This window comes from Leptopilina boulardi, unplaced genomic scaffold, assembly GCF_019393585.1.
Source record: "Leptopilina boulardi isolate dan_hultmark-lab unplaced genomic scaffold, ZJU_Lbou_2.1 LbouV2_216, whole genome shotgun sequence".
Lineage (NCBI taxonomy): Eukaryota > Metazoa > Arthropoda > Insecta > Hymenoptera > Figitidae > Leptopilina > Leptopilina boulardi.
Window position 1 is genome coordinate 2,383,570 of NW_026137770.1, and position 20,798 is coordinate 2,404,367.

The following is a 20,798-nucleotide window of genomic DNA, read 5'->3' on the forward strand; positions in this document are numbered from 1 at the left end:
ACTAGAATATAAATGAAACATTAATTATAAATAATTTAATAAATTTAGAATTACTGAATCAAATAGTAATATTTTACTAATGTTAAAATTTCTACTAATTTGAATTAGTGAATGAATTGTCACTAATTCAAAAGAGAGTACTGAGAATATAAAATAATATATTAAATAATTTTATCTTGGGTTGTCAATAATTCCAATAAAACTATCAATCAAAGATAGAGAGTAATAATTAAATTTTTACTTCCAGTTATCTGTAAAATTATTTGAGCCATTAAGATTAATAAGTAATTATTTAAATTTATTATGAATTATATCAATAAGTCGTATTGAAGCTAAGTAATTGAAATGACTTAAAATTGACCTAGATTTTAAAAAAAATTTAATTTAATTATAACTTACAATTAACATTTTTTTTTCTTTCATATCAATAATTATTAATATTCCTGTTTTATTTATTAGGTTCACAAGCAATATGTGTGTCGAGTGGAAGGCGAATTTCCAGAAGATGAAGTTGTTTGTTCGGAACCAATTGAGGTCGTCTCATATAAAATAGGCGTTTGTAAAGTATCTGAAAAAGGCAAGGACTGTATGACAAGGTTCAAACGTCTCAGTTATAATGGAAAATCTTCTGTGGTCCTTTGTAAACCACAAACAGGTCGAATGCATCAAATTCGAGTTCATCTTCAGTATCTTGGTTATCCGGTCGTTAATGATCCTCTTTATAATCACGTTGTCTTCGGTCCACAAAAAGGAAAGGGTGGCAATATAGGTAAATATCCTTAATAACATTGAAAACTTATTTTTTTTGTAATATTAATCGTCTTGAATTTAATTGCATTTTTCAGAAAAATGTTCTTACTTTATTTTATAAATTTTATTTATTTTTCTCTTTGTTATAGTAATTTTTAAATTTTTAGTTTATTTTCAAACTTATAATTTTTTTTTTTTTAAATCATTGAACAATTTTATCGAAAATCATTCAATTGAACCAATTTTTATATGGCAGAATTTCAGAATATGCAAATAAGATAGGAATTAAATTTTCCAATGTTTATTTAGAGGATTATTTATTAATTTCAATATATATTATTTATTGTGATTAGTCACATTAATATTTTACAGAAATATATAAATTTGAATATTCAATTAACTGAATTAATATTGAAGAATTTATATTTGATTTAATTTTCATTGAATAATATTTTTTTATCGAATATTATTGACAATTTGAGAGAAATGTAATGCAAATTTTTAATAAATTGAATGTTTATTTATTTCATGATCTATTCGAATTTTTATTTTTTAAAATTATTAATATAATTTTTGCCATTAAATTTTCATTTAACTGAATATTAAAATTTTGAGAAATTGGCAAAATTTATTCAACCAGAATCAATTTTTCATTAAACTAAAAAATATAATTATTCAAATTAATATCATTTTCTTTGATTATTAGGCAAGACCGACGAAGAATTGGTGAGAGATTTAATAGGAATTCACAATGCGGAGAATTGGTTGGGAATGGAAGGCGATTCAGACATGAGTCTCTTCAAGCCAAAACTCGATTTGGAACGTGCTTTAACACCAGGCGACAAAGAAGGTTCACCCTCTTCAACACCCGGCCATTCAGAAGAGGAACAACAGCAACAGACGGAGCAACAACAACAACAACAACAACAACAGCAATCACAAACTCAACAGCAGCAGCAGCAGTCTCTCAAAGTTACTGTCGGCACACAAACCGGCTCTGAACCACCAGATAGTACTTTCGCAAACGATAAGATAACCGTCGATCCACACTGTTACGAGTGCAAAGTCAAATACAGAGATCCAAAACCCTCGGATTTGGTGATGTATCTTCATGCCTGGCGTTATTGTGGCCCCGGTTGGGAATACGAAACTCCCCTACCAGCGTGGGCGGCTAGTGACTGGATTGGTGACGAGCGATAGTTCGAATCATTAATTCCCGAAAACTGTCGAGAATTACAACCCTCTGACCCTTTTGATATCCTACCCCGTGCCTTCCATCAATTCGCGAGTCACGCTAAACCTTAATTGCTTGTTCGAATTTCTTGTATATCGACAATATATATATATATATACATATATGTATAGAAAATTAAAAAGTATTTTTTTCTCTCTCAGCTGTATATTAACAAACACACGTGAAATCAAATAAAAAATTTAAATTGCACAATATAAGAGCAAGACTGAAATATTTATTTCTCTATTCACACACAAAAAAGCTCCAAAATAAATTGATAAAAAACAAAATTGTCGTTAAGAAATGTACACAAGCAATCAAGGTTTTAATTGTACACGCGTCTATCTCGAGAACATAAAATTACATTAATGGGATTAATTATTCGAGTATAAGCCTTTGTTTTAAAAAAGAAATATTTTTCAAATAAGGACTAAAATTTCTTTAAATTCTTAAAATGATTCGCCCGTAACAGTTCTTTCAATTCATTCTACTAAAATATAAAATAAAGATTTCAATTTAAATTTTTTGAAATTTTTGAAAATTCAAAATTCAGAAAAATTTAATTTTCACTCTAAATACTTTGTTGGTAAAATTCAAATTTTTGGAATCGGAAAATTTTAAAAATTAGTGCAAATAATATTAATAAAAAATTTATATTATTTGTAATATTAATTACAAAGTAAAATTATAGAAATATAATATGTTATTTGTAACATTAAAAAAATAGTAAGCATTAATTTTTTTTGCAAAAATAAATATAGAACGAATAAAAAATAAAAAATATTTTCTTATTTTCTGCAAATGATATTTGTATGAATATTTTCTATTAACAATTACTGTAAATACAAAGTCATTTAAATTTAAATTAAATACTGGTTTACTTGTTTGTAACTTCAAAACTTAGGTTCTAGATTATTATTTTATTTTTATATTTCGCGTTTTCGAAGTAAAATCTTAAGTATCAATATTAATTTTTCCGTTTACTTTTTTCTGTAATTTAATGATGACTTGTAGTTCAAAATTGCAGACGATTATACCACACAATTCTCCTTCAACATTAAGTGTAATAAAATCTTAATACCTTGTCAAGTTGGAAATCAATGAATTCTATTAATCCCTCTTTAACTAAAAAGATACAATGAGAGTCTTTGCATAAACGACATAATCAACATTAATCTTTATATTTTCCAATGACATTTTTTCTATTCTCCGTATAATTGAATAAAATTTCAATTGTAATTGATTGATTAATTTAGATATTTGAAATTTTATTTTTAAATTAATCTTTTACAAAAAATTTTTTTTACTTCAAACCTTGAGATTTATTCTAAATCAAAATTTTTTTTTAAATATTTGACTCAACAATATTCCATGAATTTATCCTTTTAAATTAAAAACAAATATTTATAACTATATAAAAGTTATAAGAAATATTTATAATTATATAAAAAATTATAAGAAATCTTTTCCTGTAACTTTTATAAACTACAATGTGAAAAAGGTATTTTTCGTGAAAATTAAGTCTACGAATTTACAATTAATTATTGAATTTGCGAGAAAAAAAATTTAATATTCTCTTATTTGAACAATTTTTCAAATATTTAGCAAAAAATTTCAATCGAAATTTAACTATAGACTGTTGCGAATCACTTTAATAGGAAGAAAATTACATACATAAAAAAATTGTAATAAAACGGACCAACTATTTTATCAATATTTGGAAATGTAATTTTTTTTCTGTTAATTCTTTTGGAATGTACATTGAACTGAAAATACCCGCGGCTTTTTGAAGAAGAAAAAATGTTTCTCGAGTAAACGCAGGAAGCAATGACGTTGAAACTGCGATAGAACCGCATCTATTTTTATGGCAGATGTACAGGAATTAATGGCGCAACAATCAGCATGATCGTGCAAAGTAAGCAATAATGATCGTGCCCAATCATATCGTAGGCATACCTTTAAAAACTCAAAATGTAAAAGGTTTCTCACCGTGATCTCGATAATGCGTACTTTTTATTCAAAAAAGAAAAAGAGAAAGAAAGAAAAGAAAATTATCCATTAGCCAAAATTTATTCCACGAAGTTCATGATTCAGTATATAGCGTTTAAAAATATATTTGTAAAAAAAAACACAGAAGCAAATTCTTCATTTTTTTTAATAAAGCAGTCTTCGCGATTTATATATAAAGAAAATATACACAAACTCAATGTGAGCTTAATAATTAAACGCTAGAAAATTTGTGATTAACATTTTTTTTTTAATTTACTTTCAAATGTTCATGTTATTTATTTCTTTTTTATTATTTTGTTTCGCATTTCAGAGAAATTGAAAATTTTATCATATTTTTTTCTTAAATCATAATTTTTATTTTATTAAAACTGGAATTATTAAAATTAAAAATTCATAAATTAGACTTCGTTGAAGTCAATATTTAAATAATTAATTTCCTTTTAAATTCATTTGTTCAATTTAATGATTGCTTTCCTTTAAATTTAATTAATAATTAAAATCGATTTAAATTATGAAAGTCAACAATTTTCATTTCATTTTACTTAGAAAAAAATATTAAAATAAATTAATATTTTCATTGTGATTATTTATTGTTCTTTTATTTATTATTGCATAATAAATTAAGAAAAATAGAATAAAAAGAGATTTGACTATTTTTAAGGTGCCATTTTTGCACTCCAAAAGTTTGATAGTTAATATTTCTATTCGTCACGATCAGATGCGCTAAGAATAAAAGTAATTGAGTGCTTAAAAAACAAAATTTCCCAAAAAAAATTACCTGTCATCTATATTTGTTGTCGATTTGATCAGTTCATTTTTCTCGGCTTCGTTAATCTGTTAATTAAACTTAAGAATGTACATACGATTAATTAGATTTTTACTAGTGGAAAAACAATGATTAATTACACGTCTTTCAACTTTAATTTTTATTTTCTTTGCAAGTGGAGCTCATTTTTATTCCACAAATTCAATTTCTAATTATTCAAATTGAATGAAGAATTGTTTTAAAATTTAATTTCGAATGACAATATTTAATTAGTATTTATTTTTCATTACAACTAATTATTAATTCTTAAATTTATTATCAATTATAATTGCGAGTAAATTAAGATATCAATTTTTTTAATGAATTTTTTTGGCGAGGGAAAATTATGAGCTCCTGGCAAATTAATTTAACTGCCTTCGTCACAGAGAAAATTGTGAAGCTTTTCAATAATAATAATATTAATAAAAAATTAATAATAATAATTAGCGATAGATTATTTTTCGTTTCCGTTTTAGAGATTGTATGTGCGGCGAAATTTTTTACGAGTGAAATCAATTTTTTGAAAGCGACAAAAAAGGTACCCCTAATAGAATTTACAGATTTTATCTAGAAATATCTTATTTTATTACGAATCGTGTTCGTCTCGTATAAAAATTATAAATTAGAAAATCAGAGTTTACGGTCAGTAGAGAAAAATTGTGTAAGGACAGAGCTATTTGAGGAAGAGAAAAAAAAGGAAAAGAAAACAAAAATAATGCTCGTGTTAATAACGGACCTATTATAAAAGACAGTGTGTGTGCTTACTAACCCAACTGATACTTCATAAAGAAGCATCGTTAATCGTAATGGCTACATTAATTGTAAGTAATTCACGTGGTACAATAAACTCTACAAATCGATAAATCTTTATTGTATAATAATATTTAAATTGTCAGTGTATATGAATTTTAACAAAATTTCTTCTTTTACAAATTTAATTTTTTTCTAGATAGTAGGTAATCAGAATTATCTTTTAATAGATATTTTTTCTGATTACTTAATATTAGAATTGAAGCTAAATTTATTGAAATGATTTTTTTAAAGCTATCAATTATTGAAATTTTTTTTGATAGTTACCGATAATTAATTTTTTTCATACTATTAAATTATTATTGTCGAAGGTATCAAGAAAAAATTATTGATAAATTGTATAGTATCAATAAAAGAATCAATGAATTATTTATAAAATTAAAGTACATTGCAAAATACGAATTGATTAATTTAAAATTCAATATCGATTGTAACTTTGTGTATTTATTTCTGATTTGTATAGTTTATTATACTAAACGATATTTAAATGAAAAAAAAGACAGTCCCGATTAGTGGCACAAAGAAGACATCGGTCTGTAAATTCAGCGAGCGCTTTTGTATATATATTGTATACGCACATTGTACTGTATTATTGAGCTGTAGTCGACGGATCGATAGAAATAGAAAATTTTCTTGTATGCAATGAACGTAATGAAAATTATTGTTCGCTAATTTTATTTGACTTCTCATTTACAACTCCTTTTATTTTCCTATTTTATAAATAAAAAATATGTTAATGGTATAAGAAATTCCTAAAAAATTAAAATTTGAAAATTTTTCAATTTCCAAGTGTCAGGAAAATATATTAACTTAATGGAAAAAAAAGTAAAGAACAAAAGTTAATTTCACATGAAATTGAATGAATAAAATATTCGTTAAATTTACAATACTTTTGAGAAAAGATCAAAGATTCTTGAGTATTGTAATCCTTTTAAGAAAAAGCCTGTTTCAATTTTTAAAGCCAGAGAGTTTTTATTTTACTTTGAATTTGAGTTGCACACTAAAAGTCAAATTGAAATGTAATTAAAAATATAAAAGTAGTGAAATACTATTTTAAACATTTTATTAATAATTTTGATTATAACAAATATTTTTTTTTATACTTTTAAAACAAATTGGTTTTTAAAATGTATATATAATATATATAATTTATTTTCATTATTTAATTTTAAATAATGATTGAAATTATTGAAAGAAATTTTCCGCATTTTTGACAATAAAAAAGCGACATTAATAAATGTTATAAAACATGATTTTAACTAAAATCAATTAAATATTAAAATTAAATATTTCCCTTCAATATCAGTTAAAATCTCAATTTAAAAAATTTATTAAACTTGTCAAAAAATTACTAAAATCTCTTTCATATATTCAAAATTTTATTTTTTGAAAATAGTAAAATTTTTTAATAATAAAATTCAATTGTTTTATTCTATATAATATATATTTTTACTACTCATAAGAGAAAAACGATTAAATATATTTACTTAAATGTGTATTAAAGATAAATAATATTGATTTTACTGTACACTTTACAAAAATTGATATTCATATAATTTTCGGATCTTGGAATATTTATATATATAAAAAAAAGTTGAAAGTCCGAAAGTGTAGAAAACAAAACTAAAAATTCTAATTATTTCATTAATGAATTCATTCATTAGGGGTGTAAAAAATCAAATCAATCGAAAAATTTAACTAGGCTCCTCTATATACACTGAAAATAAATACAGTTCTCTAGATGCTTTTGTAATTTTTAATTAATAATGATTATTATTTATTCTACTTAATCAACCTTCTTAAACAGATGCTGCACTCTTATTTTTCTTCATTCGTTCTTCGATTTCCGGTCTAAAATGCCTGATGAGACCTTGAACAGGCCAAGCAGCACCATCAGCCAACGCACAAATTGTGTGCAATTCTATTTGTTTTGTTAATTCCCACAACATATCGATTTCGTGTACTTCAGCATTTCCATCGATAAATCTACGAACAATTATTTTACTATATTTAAAAAAAAGAAGCAATTTTCTCCTCGTCAAAACAATTGTGTTTCAAAATTTTCTTAAACATAATAAATACTCTACTGCAAAGAAATTAAGAAATAATTATAAAAATTTAAAGAAAAAAAAATTATCAACCAAGAAGAGTAATTGTTTTGCATTAAATAATTGAAATACCTTTTCATGATTTTATACATCCAGCTAATTCCTTCGCGACATGGTGTACATTGTCCACAGGACTCGTGTTTATAAAAACTAATGAGACGAGCAATTGCTTTAATTATATCAGTTTGTTTATTCATGACAATTAAGGCAGCTGTACCAAAAGAACTCTGCACTCTGACGAGGTCATCAAAATCCAACAAAACTGTGTCACACACACTGAAAACAATTAGAATGTTAATATTGCTTTTTGAATTTCATTTCTTAAAGTGGCTTTTTTTCTACTTTTAAAAAAGAAAATAAAAATCCTCTAATTTCATTGTCTACTTTAAAATATTAGTTTTAATTAGTTCTTTATTATTGTTTTACCTTTTGGGAATAACAGGCGTCGAAGAACCTCCGGGAATGACACCTAGAAGATTATCCCAACCACCGATTACTCCACCTGCGTGCCTTTCAATCAATTCCTTTAAAGGAATTGACATTTCTTCTTCAACAGTGCAAGGATTGTTTACATGACCGGAAATATTGTATAGTTTTGTTCCGCTATTACGAGGTCGACCAAATGACGCAAACCATGAACCACCTCGTCGACAAATTGTCTAGAATCCAATTTAACATTGCTAATTAACTTTAGATTTTCTATTTATATTCAATCAAAAAATTAGAAAATAATTATAAAATTTTTCTTTTTCTAAGAAATTGATTTACAGTTAAGACAGTGAAAATAATTTGAAAAAATTAATCGAACAAAATAAAAAACTCACAGGAGCCACAGCAACAGTTTCAACATTAGTGACAGTAGTTGGACATCCAAATAGTCCAACATCAGCTGGAAATGGAGGCTTCAATCTTGGTTTTCCCTGTTTTCCCTCAATCGATTCAATGAGCGCAGTTTCCTCGCCACAAATATAAGCTCCCGCACCGCGTTGAACGAAAATATCGAAATCATAACCAGAACCACAAGCATTCTTACCAATCAAGCCCGCTTGATAAGCTTCGGCAATCGCAACTTGTACATTGGATGATTCATTGTAAAATTCTCCTCTAATATAAATATAAGCGGCACACGCTCCCATTGCACGTCCTGCAATTAAACAACCCTCGACAAGTTTATGTGGATCGTGACGTAGAATTTCTCGATCCTTACAAGTTCCTGGCTCTCCCTCATCACCATTGATTACCAAATATTTTGGTCGTCCATCAGATGGTTTATTCATAAAGGACCATTTCATTCCCGATGGGAAACCAGCTCCTCCACGTCCTCGAAGACCCGATACTTTTACTTCATTGATAATCCAATCGGATCCTTTATCCAAAATTTCCTTTGTTTTATACCAATCACCACGTTTAAGGGCACCTTTCAATCTCCAATCATGTCTTCCATATAAATTTGTAAAGATTCGATCCTGATCTGCTAAAGGACTTCCGAATTTCTGAAAAAAGTACAAAATAACATAAATATTTTAAATTTAAAATAATTTGAATTTTTTTCAAAATAGATGAAAAGTAATCAAAATTAAACATATATGACTAAAAATGGATATATAGCTCCGTGAAGTTGGCACTGCCAATATAAGGAAAATAGATTTTGTTGTATGGAATCGTTTGGTGGTCGTTTGGTGGTGTTTGGTATCCAAGTTTGGAGGTTTGGTAGTCAAAATTAAGAAAGTTACAACGATTATAAATTTTCAGTGCTAACTTCACGGCTGCACTGCACATTTATATATTTTTCGAAAATTCCTTTTGACATCGTTTGGTGGTCGTTTGGTGGTGTTTGGTAGTCAACTTTTGAGGTTTGGTAGTTGAAATTATAAGAGATAATCAATTTCTAAACATTTTTTCTTGGATGCGCATAAGGGTGCGCATAGCCGTATGGCGCAAAGATTCAAATTTTAATTTACTACTTTTACATTTTTTCCTACAATTTCGGGTGCATGATTTCTCCCCAAAGCCCAAAACATCGAATATCTAATGAATCGAATACCAAAAAGTCGAATAGCCAAAACCGCGAAAACTTAAATTATCGAATGTTTACTTAATCGAAAAACTAAAATTTCGAATATTTATTTAATCGAAACGCCAAAAGTTCGAATATTTGTTTATTAACGTTAATAATAAATAAATAAATAAATATAATGTTTATTAACGAAAATCTAAACAGTCGATTGTTTAATTAATCGAAAACGTAAAAGTTCGAATGTTTATGTAATCGAAAAACTAAAAGTTCGAATGTTTATTTAGTCGAAAAACTGAAAGTTAGAATGTTTATTTAATCGAAAACCTGAAAGTTCGAATGTTTATTTAACGAAAAACTAAAAGTTCGAATTCTTATTTAATCGAATAACTAAAAACTCGAATGTTTATTTAATCGAGAAAGTAAAAGTTCGAATAGTTATTTAATCGAAACCTAAAAGTTCGAATAGTTGTTTAATCGAAAACCCAAAAGTTCGAATGTTTATTTAATCGAAATACTAAATATTAGAATTTCTATTTCATCGAATCCCCAACTGTAAGAATACTCAAAAGATAGAATTTTCAAGAATTTTTCTTAAAAATTATTAAAAATAATTTATATTGAGAAGAATTTTAGTTAAAAATTCTAGAAAACAATTGAATTGAAATGTTGAAAATAATTTTATAGAAGTATAAGATTAATGAAAAACTATTAATGTTTCAGATAATTTCACAAGTCAAGATATTCGAAAATAAATGTACTGCATAAATTTTTTTGTTTAAATAATCATTTTTAGTATTCTTAATTAAAAATCTGCCTGCAAATTTGGGAAAGGTCAGGTAAAAATAAAATCAAATTTTTGTAGCAACCCTGATTAAATTATATTTTAAATTTGCAACTAATGACTTGAAAAATTTCTTTTCCAAAAACTTAAATAAAATACTTAAAATAATTAATTACTAATTTCTATAAAATTGTAATTATGCACCCGATTTTAATTCTAATTAGAAAAAAACTAATTTTGAAAATGTTTTGAAATTTGGCGCTAAAGTAAAAAACCCTATAAACTTGTCCAATTGGAACAATTCAAACAACATAGAAAGTGAAGTTACATGCCAAGAAAAATTCTATCTTTTGAGCATTTTTACAGTTGGGATTCGATGAAATAGAAATTCTAATATTTAGTATTTCGATTAAATAATCATTCTAACTTTTAGTTTTCCGATTGAATAAACATTCGAATCTTTAGTTATTCGATTAAATAAACATTCGAACTTTTAGGTTTTCGATTAAATAACTATTCGAACTTTTAGGTTTCGATTAAATAACTATTCGAACTTTTACTTTCTCGATTAAATAAACATTCGAGTTTTTAGTTATTCGATTAAATAAAAATTCGAACTTTTAGTTTTTCGTTAAATAAACATTCGAACTTTCAGGTTTTCGATTAAATAAACATTCTAACTTTCAGTTTTTCGACTAAATAAACATTCGAACTTTTAGTTTTTCGATTAAATAAACATTCGAAGTTTTACGTTTTCGATTAATTAAACAATCGACTGTTTAGATTTTTGTTAATAAACATTAGAACTTTTGTTTTTTCGATCAAATAAATATTCGAACTTTTGGCGTTTCGATTAAATAAATATTCGAAATTTTAGTTTTTCGATTAAATAAACATTCGATAATTTAAGTTTTCGCGGTTTTGGCTATTCAACTTTTTGGTATTCGATTCATTAGATATTCGATGTTTTGGGTTTTGGGGAGAAATCATGCACCCGTACAATTTAACTTTTAAAATTATGTAGTGGACAGTATGTTATAAGATTTTTTGCAAATTGTATGTAGATATGATAAGAGATTGTGAAATTAAGAAAATAATAAAACATTAAATTAAATGTAAGATATTTCATTTGCTTGCTTTTGAGCTGTGACCGCACCCTAAGTCAAATCGACAAAACGTCGAAACATGAAAATGGTGCCCTAAATTACTTGAGGAACATTACGTCCCAGTCCTGGGCTTTTCATGGCAGAAATTGTGTTCGTAATTGGCCAACCCTGTATGTGACTATGTGGTTACACCTTAATAGATCACTTTTTCGGGAATCCCTTTTGCTATCAAAAGACGCTAAATTATTGTTATTGTTGATTGATGCTATTTATTGTAATTGATTATTGTTATTCATTGTTTATATTCACTGCTTTGACACATCGAAGACTTAGTTGGCCTCCCATTTTTGGCCTATTGTGGCTTATAAAGTAAGTATATAGCATTTATACTTTTGACTTTAATTTATTAATATTATACATAGCAGATATGAGATAATTTCAAAGCGTTGAAATTCCAGTGATACTGTAAATATAACTTTATGAACTACTGTTTATATATATATTCCTCTTCATGTCCACGAACCTATATATGTGACGTTCCTTGATGAAAGGGACCTTAGCTGTTTTTAACAAAACTAAAATTTGCAGTAAAAATAAATAATAGTCACTAGTTTTCGGTACAAACTATTAATATTTAATTCTTTATTATATGCGCAATATTTTCAGTAAAAAGTACTTTTGATGTTAAATAATAAAAAGTAGATTCTTAATATAGTGAAAACTACCAAAACATAACCTAAAATTTTAAGAAGCTAAGGTCCCTTTCACCGTGGAACGCACATATGCTCTTATGCTTTTTGATCATGTACGTGAAACTATGATCATGTTAATAATTTGAATGATTTTAAGAACTAATGCATTTTTCGATTTTATTTCCAAAACTCTAAAATAGTTTTAATTCTAGTTTCGGAAAGAGAATTGAAAGTAAACACAGAGGTTAACATTATATTTGATCTATCAAAGAAGCAAGAACTTTGACAATTAAACATTTTAATATTATTTAATTAGTTTATTAAGACTAATATTTACAAATTTGCAATTTTATCTATTGGAATTTGTCAAAAGGTATTCCTAATGCTATGTAGAATACCGTTTAGTAGAATTTTGACTAAGATAAATTTTTAGCAATGATTACTCTCCGTTTTATTAATTTCTATTATTTGTACGATTTCTTTTTTTTAATGAATAGTCATTTAATAAAATGCTAATAATGACAAAAAGTTTCTGTTAAATGTTCTTTTAAAAAATGAAAGTTCAATCAAGTGAATTTTCGATCTATTTATTTAAATCACAAAGAAATAACGTTTGGTCAAATAACAATTTACTTTCAACTTTTCAAAATCTCCTTCTTTGAAATAAAAGTTAAGTAAAATAGAAATAAATAGAAATTCATTTTAAATGTAAATTTAATTAAATATAAGCATTGTAGGAAATGAATATTTAAATAAATAGAACAATAGAAAATAGATTTAAATAAATTTAGTTAAATAGAAAATTGATGTTCTTAATTTTGAAATATTGTCAATTAAAATTTATTATTTTTGAGGAATATATGAAAATATCTCTTTATTCTTTATATTATAAATAATATTGTACATTTTAAATTATAGATGCCACGAGCAGCAAAAGTCTCAGTCGAAGAGGCTCTGACTGCCATTTGTGAACTCAGTGAAGATTTAAAAGATGGTTCGTTGCCTCCATATACACATGAGTTTTATCAAAAAGTAAGTCAGTTATTAAACCGAAATTGGAGTGCTCATAACGTATATACAAATCTACGAGAAAATAGAAGAAGTTTAAAGACTGAGGTCTTTAAGAAGCTAGGAATAAAAGAACCTTCGAAGACATCATCAAATGTTGAATGTGAAAGTCAAGAACTTATTAATTTTTACTCTGATGACGATGATGACGATGATGACGCAGATGATGGTGTAGACAGTGATGAAATAAATAATTCTTTTAGTGAATTATTTAAAACAAAAGACAGTGAAATATTTAATATGTGCCTAATAAATGAACTTTGGGAAAAAATGAAGCCAGTCTGCAAAATTTATAATGGAAAGGAATTTTTAGTACTTACACCAGGTGTATGGACGGACATTGTTGCCGACGAATTTTGGAAAGAATTCAGAATTCCTTGCGCTTTCACTTTTCGTTACTGCAAAGTATCAGAGAACCCAGAAAAAATTTACGTGAAAATTCAAGGCCGCTGCAAAAGTAAAGAATGCAATAACGAATTTCTTGGTTTCATTGAAGAAAAACCAATTCCTGGAAGCGACGTTTGGATGAAAGTGAATTGCAAAGATACACGACAAAATTCTCACGAAGAAATGAAAAGGCAGTTGCGAAACAAAAAACGCCAGGACATCGGAAAAGAAGTCATCACAGAAGGAGCCTCAAATTACAGGAGAAAGTTAGCTAAAAAAATTCAAAATTTAGGCGATGTTGAAGCTCCTGTTTTGTATAAAAATGATGTCATCCGAAAATTAATTCAAGAGACTAATGACAAGAAATTAGGAGTAGATGCAAAGGATGGAAACGATGTACAAAAAATTTTAACCAAATTAAAATACAGTCCTCAATATGCTGGAACAATTCATGAAATTGGGAATGATAAATTTTTTCTGATTTATTTCTTGCCGGAGCAGGTTTTCGTGTATAAGGAATATTGTCGCCTTTTTAAATATTATATAACTGTGTGCATCGACAGCACAGGAAGTCTTGCACTTCCATTACAAATAGCCGAGAACATTAAATCGCCCCACATTTTTCTATATGAAATAGTGATCAATTTTTTAGGTGTCACACTGTCTGTAGGTCAATTATTGTCAGCTTCTCAAACCACAAATAAGATCCTTTTTTTCTTGAATGAATGGTTAACGTCGGTTGATATAAAACCTAAAGAAGTGGTATGTGATTATTCGAGAGCACTATTGGGCGCAATAAGTCGATCGTTTAATCACTTATCAATCAAAGAATACATTCAAGATTGTTTTTACGTTTTACAAAAACAAAATGATAAAATCATGAATGATATAAGCTTTATAAGAATTGACGTGGCCCATCTCGTGGCAATTTTTTGTAAGCAGAAGTACTTTGCTTCCAGAACTCAGGCAGTCAAAGATTTCCTAATACGTTGTGTGGCATTAATGATATCGTGCGACGAATTGGAAAAATTTCGCGAAATTCTTTTATTAACCTTAAGAATTTCCGTACATCAATATGGTGGACAAATGCTGAATAGTACTGATCCTTCACCGGCAGAAGATGCAAGAATAAAACTGCTCGATTTTATTGGATGTGCAACACATGATGCAATTGACCTTATTCCAAAGGAAGACAGTCCCGAGTTTAAATTATTAATTGAAAAGCTTTCTGTCAGTGGATTAAATCCAAATAAACAGGATCTATTTTTAAATGAGGAACCGGAATCAGCAGAATGTATTAAAACCTGGATAAATGCCATTAAGCTTGAAGCCGAAAAAAATAAGAAAACTGTGTACAGTATGCCGAACCCATATTACCTTCCAGGTTTCTTCAATCACCTTTGTAATATGAGTAAAGAATTCCCATTATGGACAGCCGTGATGAAAAACAGTTTTGATTCAAATTACATCAGACCTTCATCTTGTTATGTTGAAGGGGATTTTAACCAGTTGAAAAACAACATTCTGAAACATGTTCATGGTCCTTTAAGAGTGGATAAGCTGTTTAAAATTCATTATGAAGCATTAAAGGGGCAAAGTGTGTTAGCTTCCGCTAAAATAACTCAAGTACTTATGTTACCAAAGAACACAGTAACTAATCCTCGTCAGATTCTCTACAAATATCAGCAAAATGAAAAACAAGAAAACAATGAAAACCAACAATCTTCAATTTCAAATACTCTTCTATCTTTTGATGAACATGTTCCACAGTCTCCAATTATGAACGGCAGTAAGATTTTTAATACTTCCAATGTGAACAATGTGGTTGACAGCAATGACAATTCATCTTCAATATTATTAAATAATGAATCTTTTGTTAAAGCGTCAACAACACAAAATTTAAATGCTGAATGCAATTGGAACACAGATGATTTACATGAATTCGAAAACTGGAGAAATAAAGGGAAACATGATGATTTCTTGGTTTTCTGCTCGTCAGAAAATAATAGTAAAGTTAATAAGGTTTTAAAAAAAGATGAAGAGAAAAAGAAACGTCCACTTGAAACCACAGAAAGAAAGCCTTCAAAGTACTTTCGCAAATTTCCCGAAATTCACTCCCATCATGATATTGCTTCTGCTTTTAATAAGCAGTTCACTACTTCATCAAAACATTGGCTTCTCATAAACGGATCACGATTTACAAAACCGTTAATAATTGACGATCGACGCTACTTCTTGAAAAATACCTGCCAATTTGACGCCATTATGCAAATATTGTTAACAAGCGTAATGGAGGTTCTCGAATATTCTATGCATACTGAAAATTCAAATAATAGCAGTTGCCAATTTGTTCACATGCTTCTTAAATCTGGAGCAGATATTTCTAAGGCTATTAATGTATACAATGCAAGATGCTTAATATTGGTAGATTTTGAAAAACGCAACAACAAAAGTGATACAGAAATCGAATCTCCAAAAATGTTGAAAAGTATCAATGTGTTTTCAAATGTAGCAGACATGTGGGAGTTCATTATGAAAGATGAACCGAGTGCGTATCGAATGATAAATTGCAAGTGTGGAAATTCTGAAATGGAGGAAGTGCCTTATTTTTATTTAAATCCAAAAATAATCGCAAAAAATGGATTTAAAGCTCTTCAAGAGGCCCTGACTGACACATGGGGAAACGTTCCTCTTGAAAACTGTAAATGTGGACAAAAGCCCTTCAAATCTCTGAATCTAAATGCACACATTTTCATAGATGGTGACGTAAGGAAGCTAGATGGAAAAGCAACACCACAAACTTGCAAAGCTTCTGAGCTTCCTCGATATATTACTTTATATGGTTCAAAGTTTCGGTTAGTATTAAAGTAATTTACTCATTTTTAGAAAAGCAACCATTATTTAAACTTTTACATCATTATTTAATAGTTATATTATCTTTAAAATCACATTAATTAATATTATATACGTTTACTTATAGGCTGACTGGCATTATTCTTTTTAATGGAACGGATCATTATACAGCTCTCTGCACGACGAAAATGAAAAAATGGGAAATATATGATGATCTCGGTTCAAAAGTGACTTCATCAAACGATAAACAAATTCAACCAGGAGGGATTATTTATATCCGAATAAATGAGCAATAAACATTGTTCTGAGATTTAGAAAGTTAAAAGGAAACAACTGTTAGAAAAGAATTGATTTATTTTGATTAAAACTAACTTCCTATTTCGTTTAGAAGCTCTAATCTTAAAATCTTTAAAGACTTTAATAATATTATAGAATTGAGTAACAGTTAATGAATTAACTGTGCTGAGCATATTAGCAGTATTGCCAATTAAAAAGATACTTTTAATTGTTGTTCTTATTATTATAGTTCTTAGTGAAAGTTGATAGCAAACTGTGCCGAGCAAATTATCAGTATTTTAACAATAATTCAAAATGTATAGTATTAATTGATTTTTCTACTTTTAAGTAAAACAAAAATTATATTGTAAAAGTTGTAAGTTATACATTGATATCTGAAATTTATGTACCTATATATATTTAGAAATTTCACTCATCTGAAATAGTAAAAAAAATTTACGACTTATTAGTATTACTAGTGTGCATCAAACTAAGCTAAGCATATATTAGCAATAGTGAAAATTAAAAAATAGTTATTTTTTTTATTATAGTTTTTAGTAAAAGTTGATACCAAACTGTGCCGAGTAATTATCAGTATTTTAACAATCAAAGTGTCGTTTTAATTGTTTTTTCTACTTTTAAAGAAAACAAAAACTGTATATTGTAAAAGATGTAAGTTATATTTCTATATCTCAAATTTATATGTGCCATATACATTTGCAAGTAAAAAGAATGTATGCCTCATTATTACAACTTGTAAATATAATACCAAAATGTACATATATATTATTTTTATGTACTTAAATGTTAAGAGTTATGTAAGCATTAAAAATTAATATCTGTCATTTTTAATATTTGAAAAATTTATTTTATAGAAAAGTTTATGCTCAAACAATCATGTTTATATACCTATTATGAGATGAATAAACAGAGTGTTTAATAGCAATTTATGAAAAATGTGACTATCAAACACTCAAAAAAGTATTTTTGTGTTATTTTTATTATTTATAGTTTAAATGCATATACATAGAATTTAATTAACGTTTTGTACAATACTATTAATGAATAAATTTAAAAAATAATAGTCTGAAAAATTATCATTATTTTTATGTTTAAAAAAGTGTGAAGTTTCTATTTCTTAACATTCTTTGAAGTTTTAATTAAAGAATTATTTTAATTCAGGTTTTCAGTAAAATTTTGAAGTTAAAATCATCAAAACTTACGAGTTTATATATTTTTAAAAAACTCATTTAAGCTCAATTCGTGAAAAATAATTCAGTTATAAATACTTAAAATAATTTAAAAAATTTTTAATTTCTCAATTTTTGAAATCAACAAAATTTTGAAAATAAGTTTAACTCATAAATAAAATTTCCAAAATGATTTAAAACGAATTTTTGAAATTTTTAATTGATTGAAATTTATAATAATAATTGATTTTTTCATTGATTAAAATTCTAGAATTATTGAATTTTTAATAGATTAATATGTTCATAATAATTCAATTTTAGTAGGTGGTCACTTTTTCTAAAAAAATATTTCCTAATCCTTTTTTCTAATAAGATTTGGTTGTTAAAATGTATTATTTTTATAAAAATTTTTTTAAAAAATATGTTTTTTAAAAATATGTAAAATAAATTTGTTTAACAGAAATTTTTTTGAAAATTAGTATTATGCTAAAAATTTATGTTATGTTTTTAATTAATAATAATAATTTCTTGTGATGCAATTATTTTGGCAGAGTTTAATTTGTATGAAAAAGCAATTAATAATATTTGTCCTAACTTGAAATTCAAATTTACTAGAAAGAAAACTAGAAAATGTTTTAGAAAAAGTGTACACCAATCCTAAATTTTTTTTTTACTTAAAATTAGGAATAATTGAATTTTATTTTATTGCAATTTGGATTAATTGAAGTTTTAATTAAATGGAATGTGTAAAAAAATGCATAAATTTTTATCTTTAGACAATATTAAAAAAATTCTGTGAATTTTCCTTCATTAACCTGACTGCTGGATACCCTGTATAATGCTATATTTAAATTTCGGTTCATTTACTTTTACTCTCTTTAAAAAAAGACTTAGCAATTGTTTATATTTTTTATAAATTTAACGAAACTAAAACTTAGAAGTTGACTACTAATTAACACCACCAAACGCTCATCAATCACGATGCTAAAAGAAGAGTTTTGAAGAAGAAATAAATGTACAGTGGAGGCGTGTAGTTTTTTTATTGAGTATTATCAAATGTATTTGTATTTGCAGAAAATATTCTAAAATACTTATTTATAAATTTACAAATGAAATTATAAGAAAAGAATTCAAAAGTAAAACATACTGATTTGAATTTATGCGCCAGATAACCGAGTGGGCTTATGTTAAGGTACTCCCACAGCTCGATGCTAGCCAGCGAGAGTATCTATTTAATTTAATGTTTCATTATTTTCTTAATTTCACAATCTCTTATCATATCTACATAAAATTTGCAAAAAATCTTGTAAAATACTGTCCACTAAATAATTTTAAAAGTTAAATTGTAGAAAAAAATGTAAAGTAGTAAATTAAAATTTGAATCTTTGCGCCATACGGCTATGCGCACCCTTATGCGCATCCAAGAAAAAATGTTTAGAAATTGATTATCTCTTATAATTTCAACTACCAAACCTCAAAAGTTGACTACCAAACACCACCAAACGACCACCAAACGATGTCAAAAGGAATTTTCGAAAAATATATAAATGTGCAGTGCAGCCGTGAAGTTAGCACTGAAAATTTATAATCGTTGTAACTTTCTTAATTTTGACTACCAAACCTCCAAACTTGGATACCAAACACCACCAAACGACCACCAAACGATTCCATACAACAAAATCTATTTTCCTTATATTGGCAGTGCCAACTTCACGGAGCTGATATATGTCAAAAAAAAAAAAAAACACAAAACCTTATAAATCTCTAAATAATCGAAATTTAAAACATCATGTATTTTCTGATAAAAGAAAATTAGAAATAAAAGCAATAACAGTTCACCAAATATTAAATAATGAAAAAAAGCAATAAATATATATATACGCAAAACACGACAGCAGACAATTGTGTAAGAAAAACAATTACTATAAATACCTTTTTATAAAGAAAAATATTTACCTTTCCTTCTGGAGCAGAATCAGCAAGTGTTCTTGTTTGTTGACCATTTAAATAAGGTCCAAGGAGTCCTTTTTAACAATAAAATTCACTTTTTCAATTACATAACCTTGTTTTGTCAAAAATGGTGAATGTTTTCAAGTCTCACTTTTTATTGACAATACAGTAAAAATTGAAACAATTAAAAATTAATACTGTTTTGCCATATGTTCCAGAGGGTTTGTGTAAATAAAAGAAAGTTGTAACTCACCTAATTGTCTCTTTGGAACTTGAAAATAACGACTTATCGCTCCTGCCATTTTTCTCTATAACTCCACACCGCTCACTGCGCGGTGACGTCAAATTATTACAAAAAACGTTGCAATCAAAATGTATATAATTTGACAATTATATATATACACTTCCCTTTCCCTGTTTATAAACCCAATTAATTTAAAGCATAATGATTTAGTTGTGTAATAATAACATATGTTATACGATTTGAATTCACTTGTATAAAAGTTGCAAAAAGCAAAAGTGAGGTTAGAAAATCAGTGAAAAAAATAAAAAAAAATTTAATTCTTTTTTGAAAAATAAATTATTAACAACTGTTTGGTAAAGTTTAAAAAATAAAATATTTTATTCTATAAAATATGTTCTTAAATTATTTTTAAAATAAAATTATAACCAGTATCTGTTTTATCGGCTAAGAAATAAACGACCGGGAAAATGAGAATGAAAACAAAATTTTTCTAATCTTTCTTATGCGGATTTATAAT

The 20,798-nt window shown here is 26.8% G+C and overlaps 2 protein-coding genes and 1 long non-coding RNA gene across 3 annotated transcripts in view; 2 read left to right on the top strand and 1 right to left on the bottom strand.

The window, feature by feature from the left end:
• The window catches only part of LOC127279454 (pseudouridylate synthase RPUSD2-like), a 223,618-nt gene extending 217,337 nt beyond the window's left edge, over window positions 1-6,281 (top strand). The window contains exons 8-9 of the mRNA XM_051301807.1: window positions 460-769; window positions 1,457-6,281. Of these exons, the coding sequence (XP_051157764.1) occupies window positions 460-769; window positions 1,457-1,950 (804 nt within the window). The 3' untranslated portion in view covers window positions 1,951-6,281. The remainder of the gene's footprint in view (window positions 1-459; window positions 770-1,456) is intronic.
• Window positions 6,282-7,297: 1,016 nt separating this feature from the next.
• On the bottom strand, window positions 7,298-20,439 carry LOC127279457 (NADH dehydrogenase [ubiquinone] flavoprotein 1, mitochondrial). The gene is made up of 6 exons (XM_051301811.1): window positions 20,291-20,439; window positions 20,044-20,111; window positions 8,542-9,210; window positions 8,144-8,376; window positions 7,790-7,993; window positions 7,298-7,595 (listed from the first exon to the last, which is right to left on the bottom strand). The coding sequence occupies exons 1-6, from the start codon at window positions 20,337-20,339 to the stop codon at window positions 7,409-7,411; spliced, it is 1,410 nt and encodes a 469-aa protein (XP_051157768.1). The 5' UTR covers window positions 20,340-20,439; the 3' UTR covers window positions 7,298-7,408.
• On the top strand, window positions 19,508-20,338 carry LOC127279463 (uncharacterized). The gene is made up of 2 exons (XR_007842641.1): window positions 19,508-19,993; window positions 20,256-20,338. It is a non-coding gene; the product is annotated as an uncharacterized LOC127279463 (long non-coding RNA).
• Window positions 20,440-20,798: the final 359 nt, after the last annotated feature.

What these genes read in the sequence shown, in the direction of transcription:
- LOC127279457 (XM_051301811.1), bottom strand. Translation starts at nt 20,339, where the DNA reads ATGGCAGGAGCGATAAGTCGTTATTTTCAAGTTCCAAAGAGACAATTA. An exon ending in AAACTGTTGCTGTGGCTCCT is followed by an intron (nt 8,377 to 8,541) that starts GTGAGTTTTTTA and finishes ATTGGATTCTAG; the next exon opens with ACAATTTGTCGACGAGGTGG. An exon ending in ATGTATAAAATCATGAAAAG is followed by an intron (nt 7,596 to 7,789) that starts GTATTTCAATTA and finishes AATTGTTCGTAG; the next exon opens with ATTTATCGATGGAAATGCTG.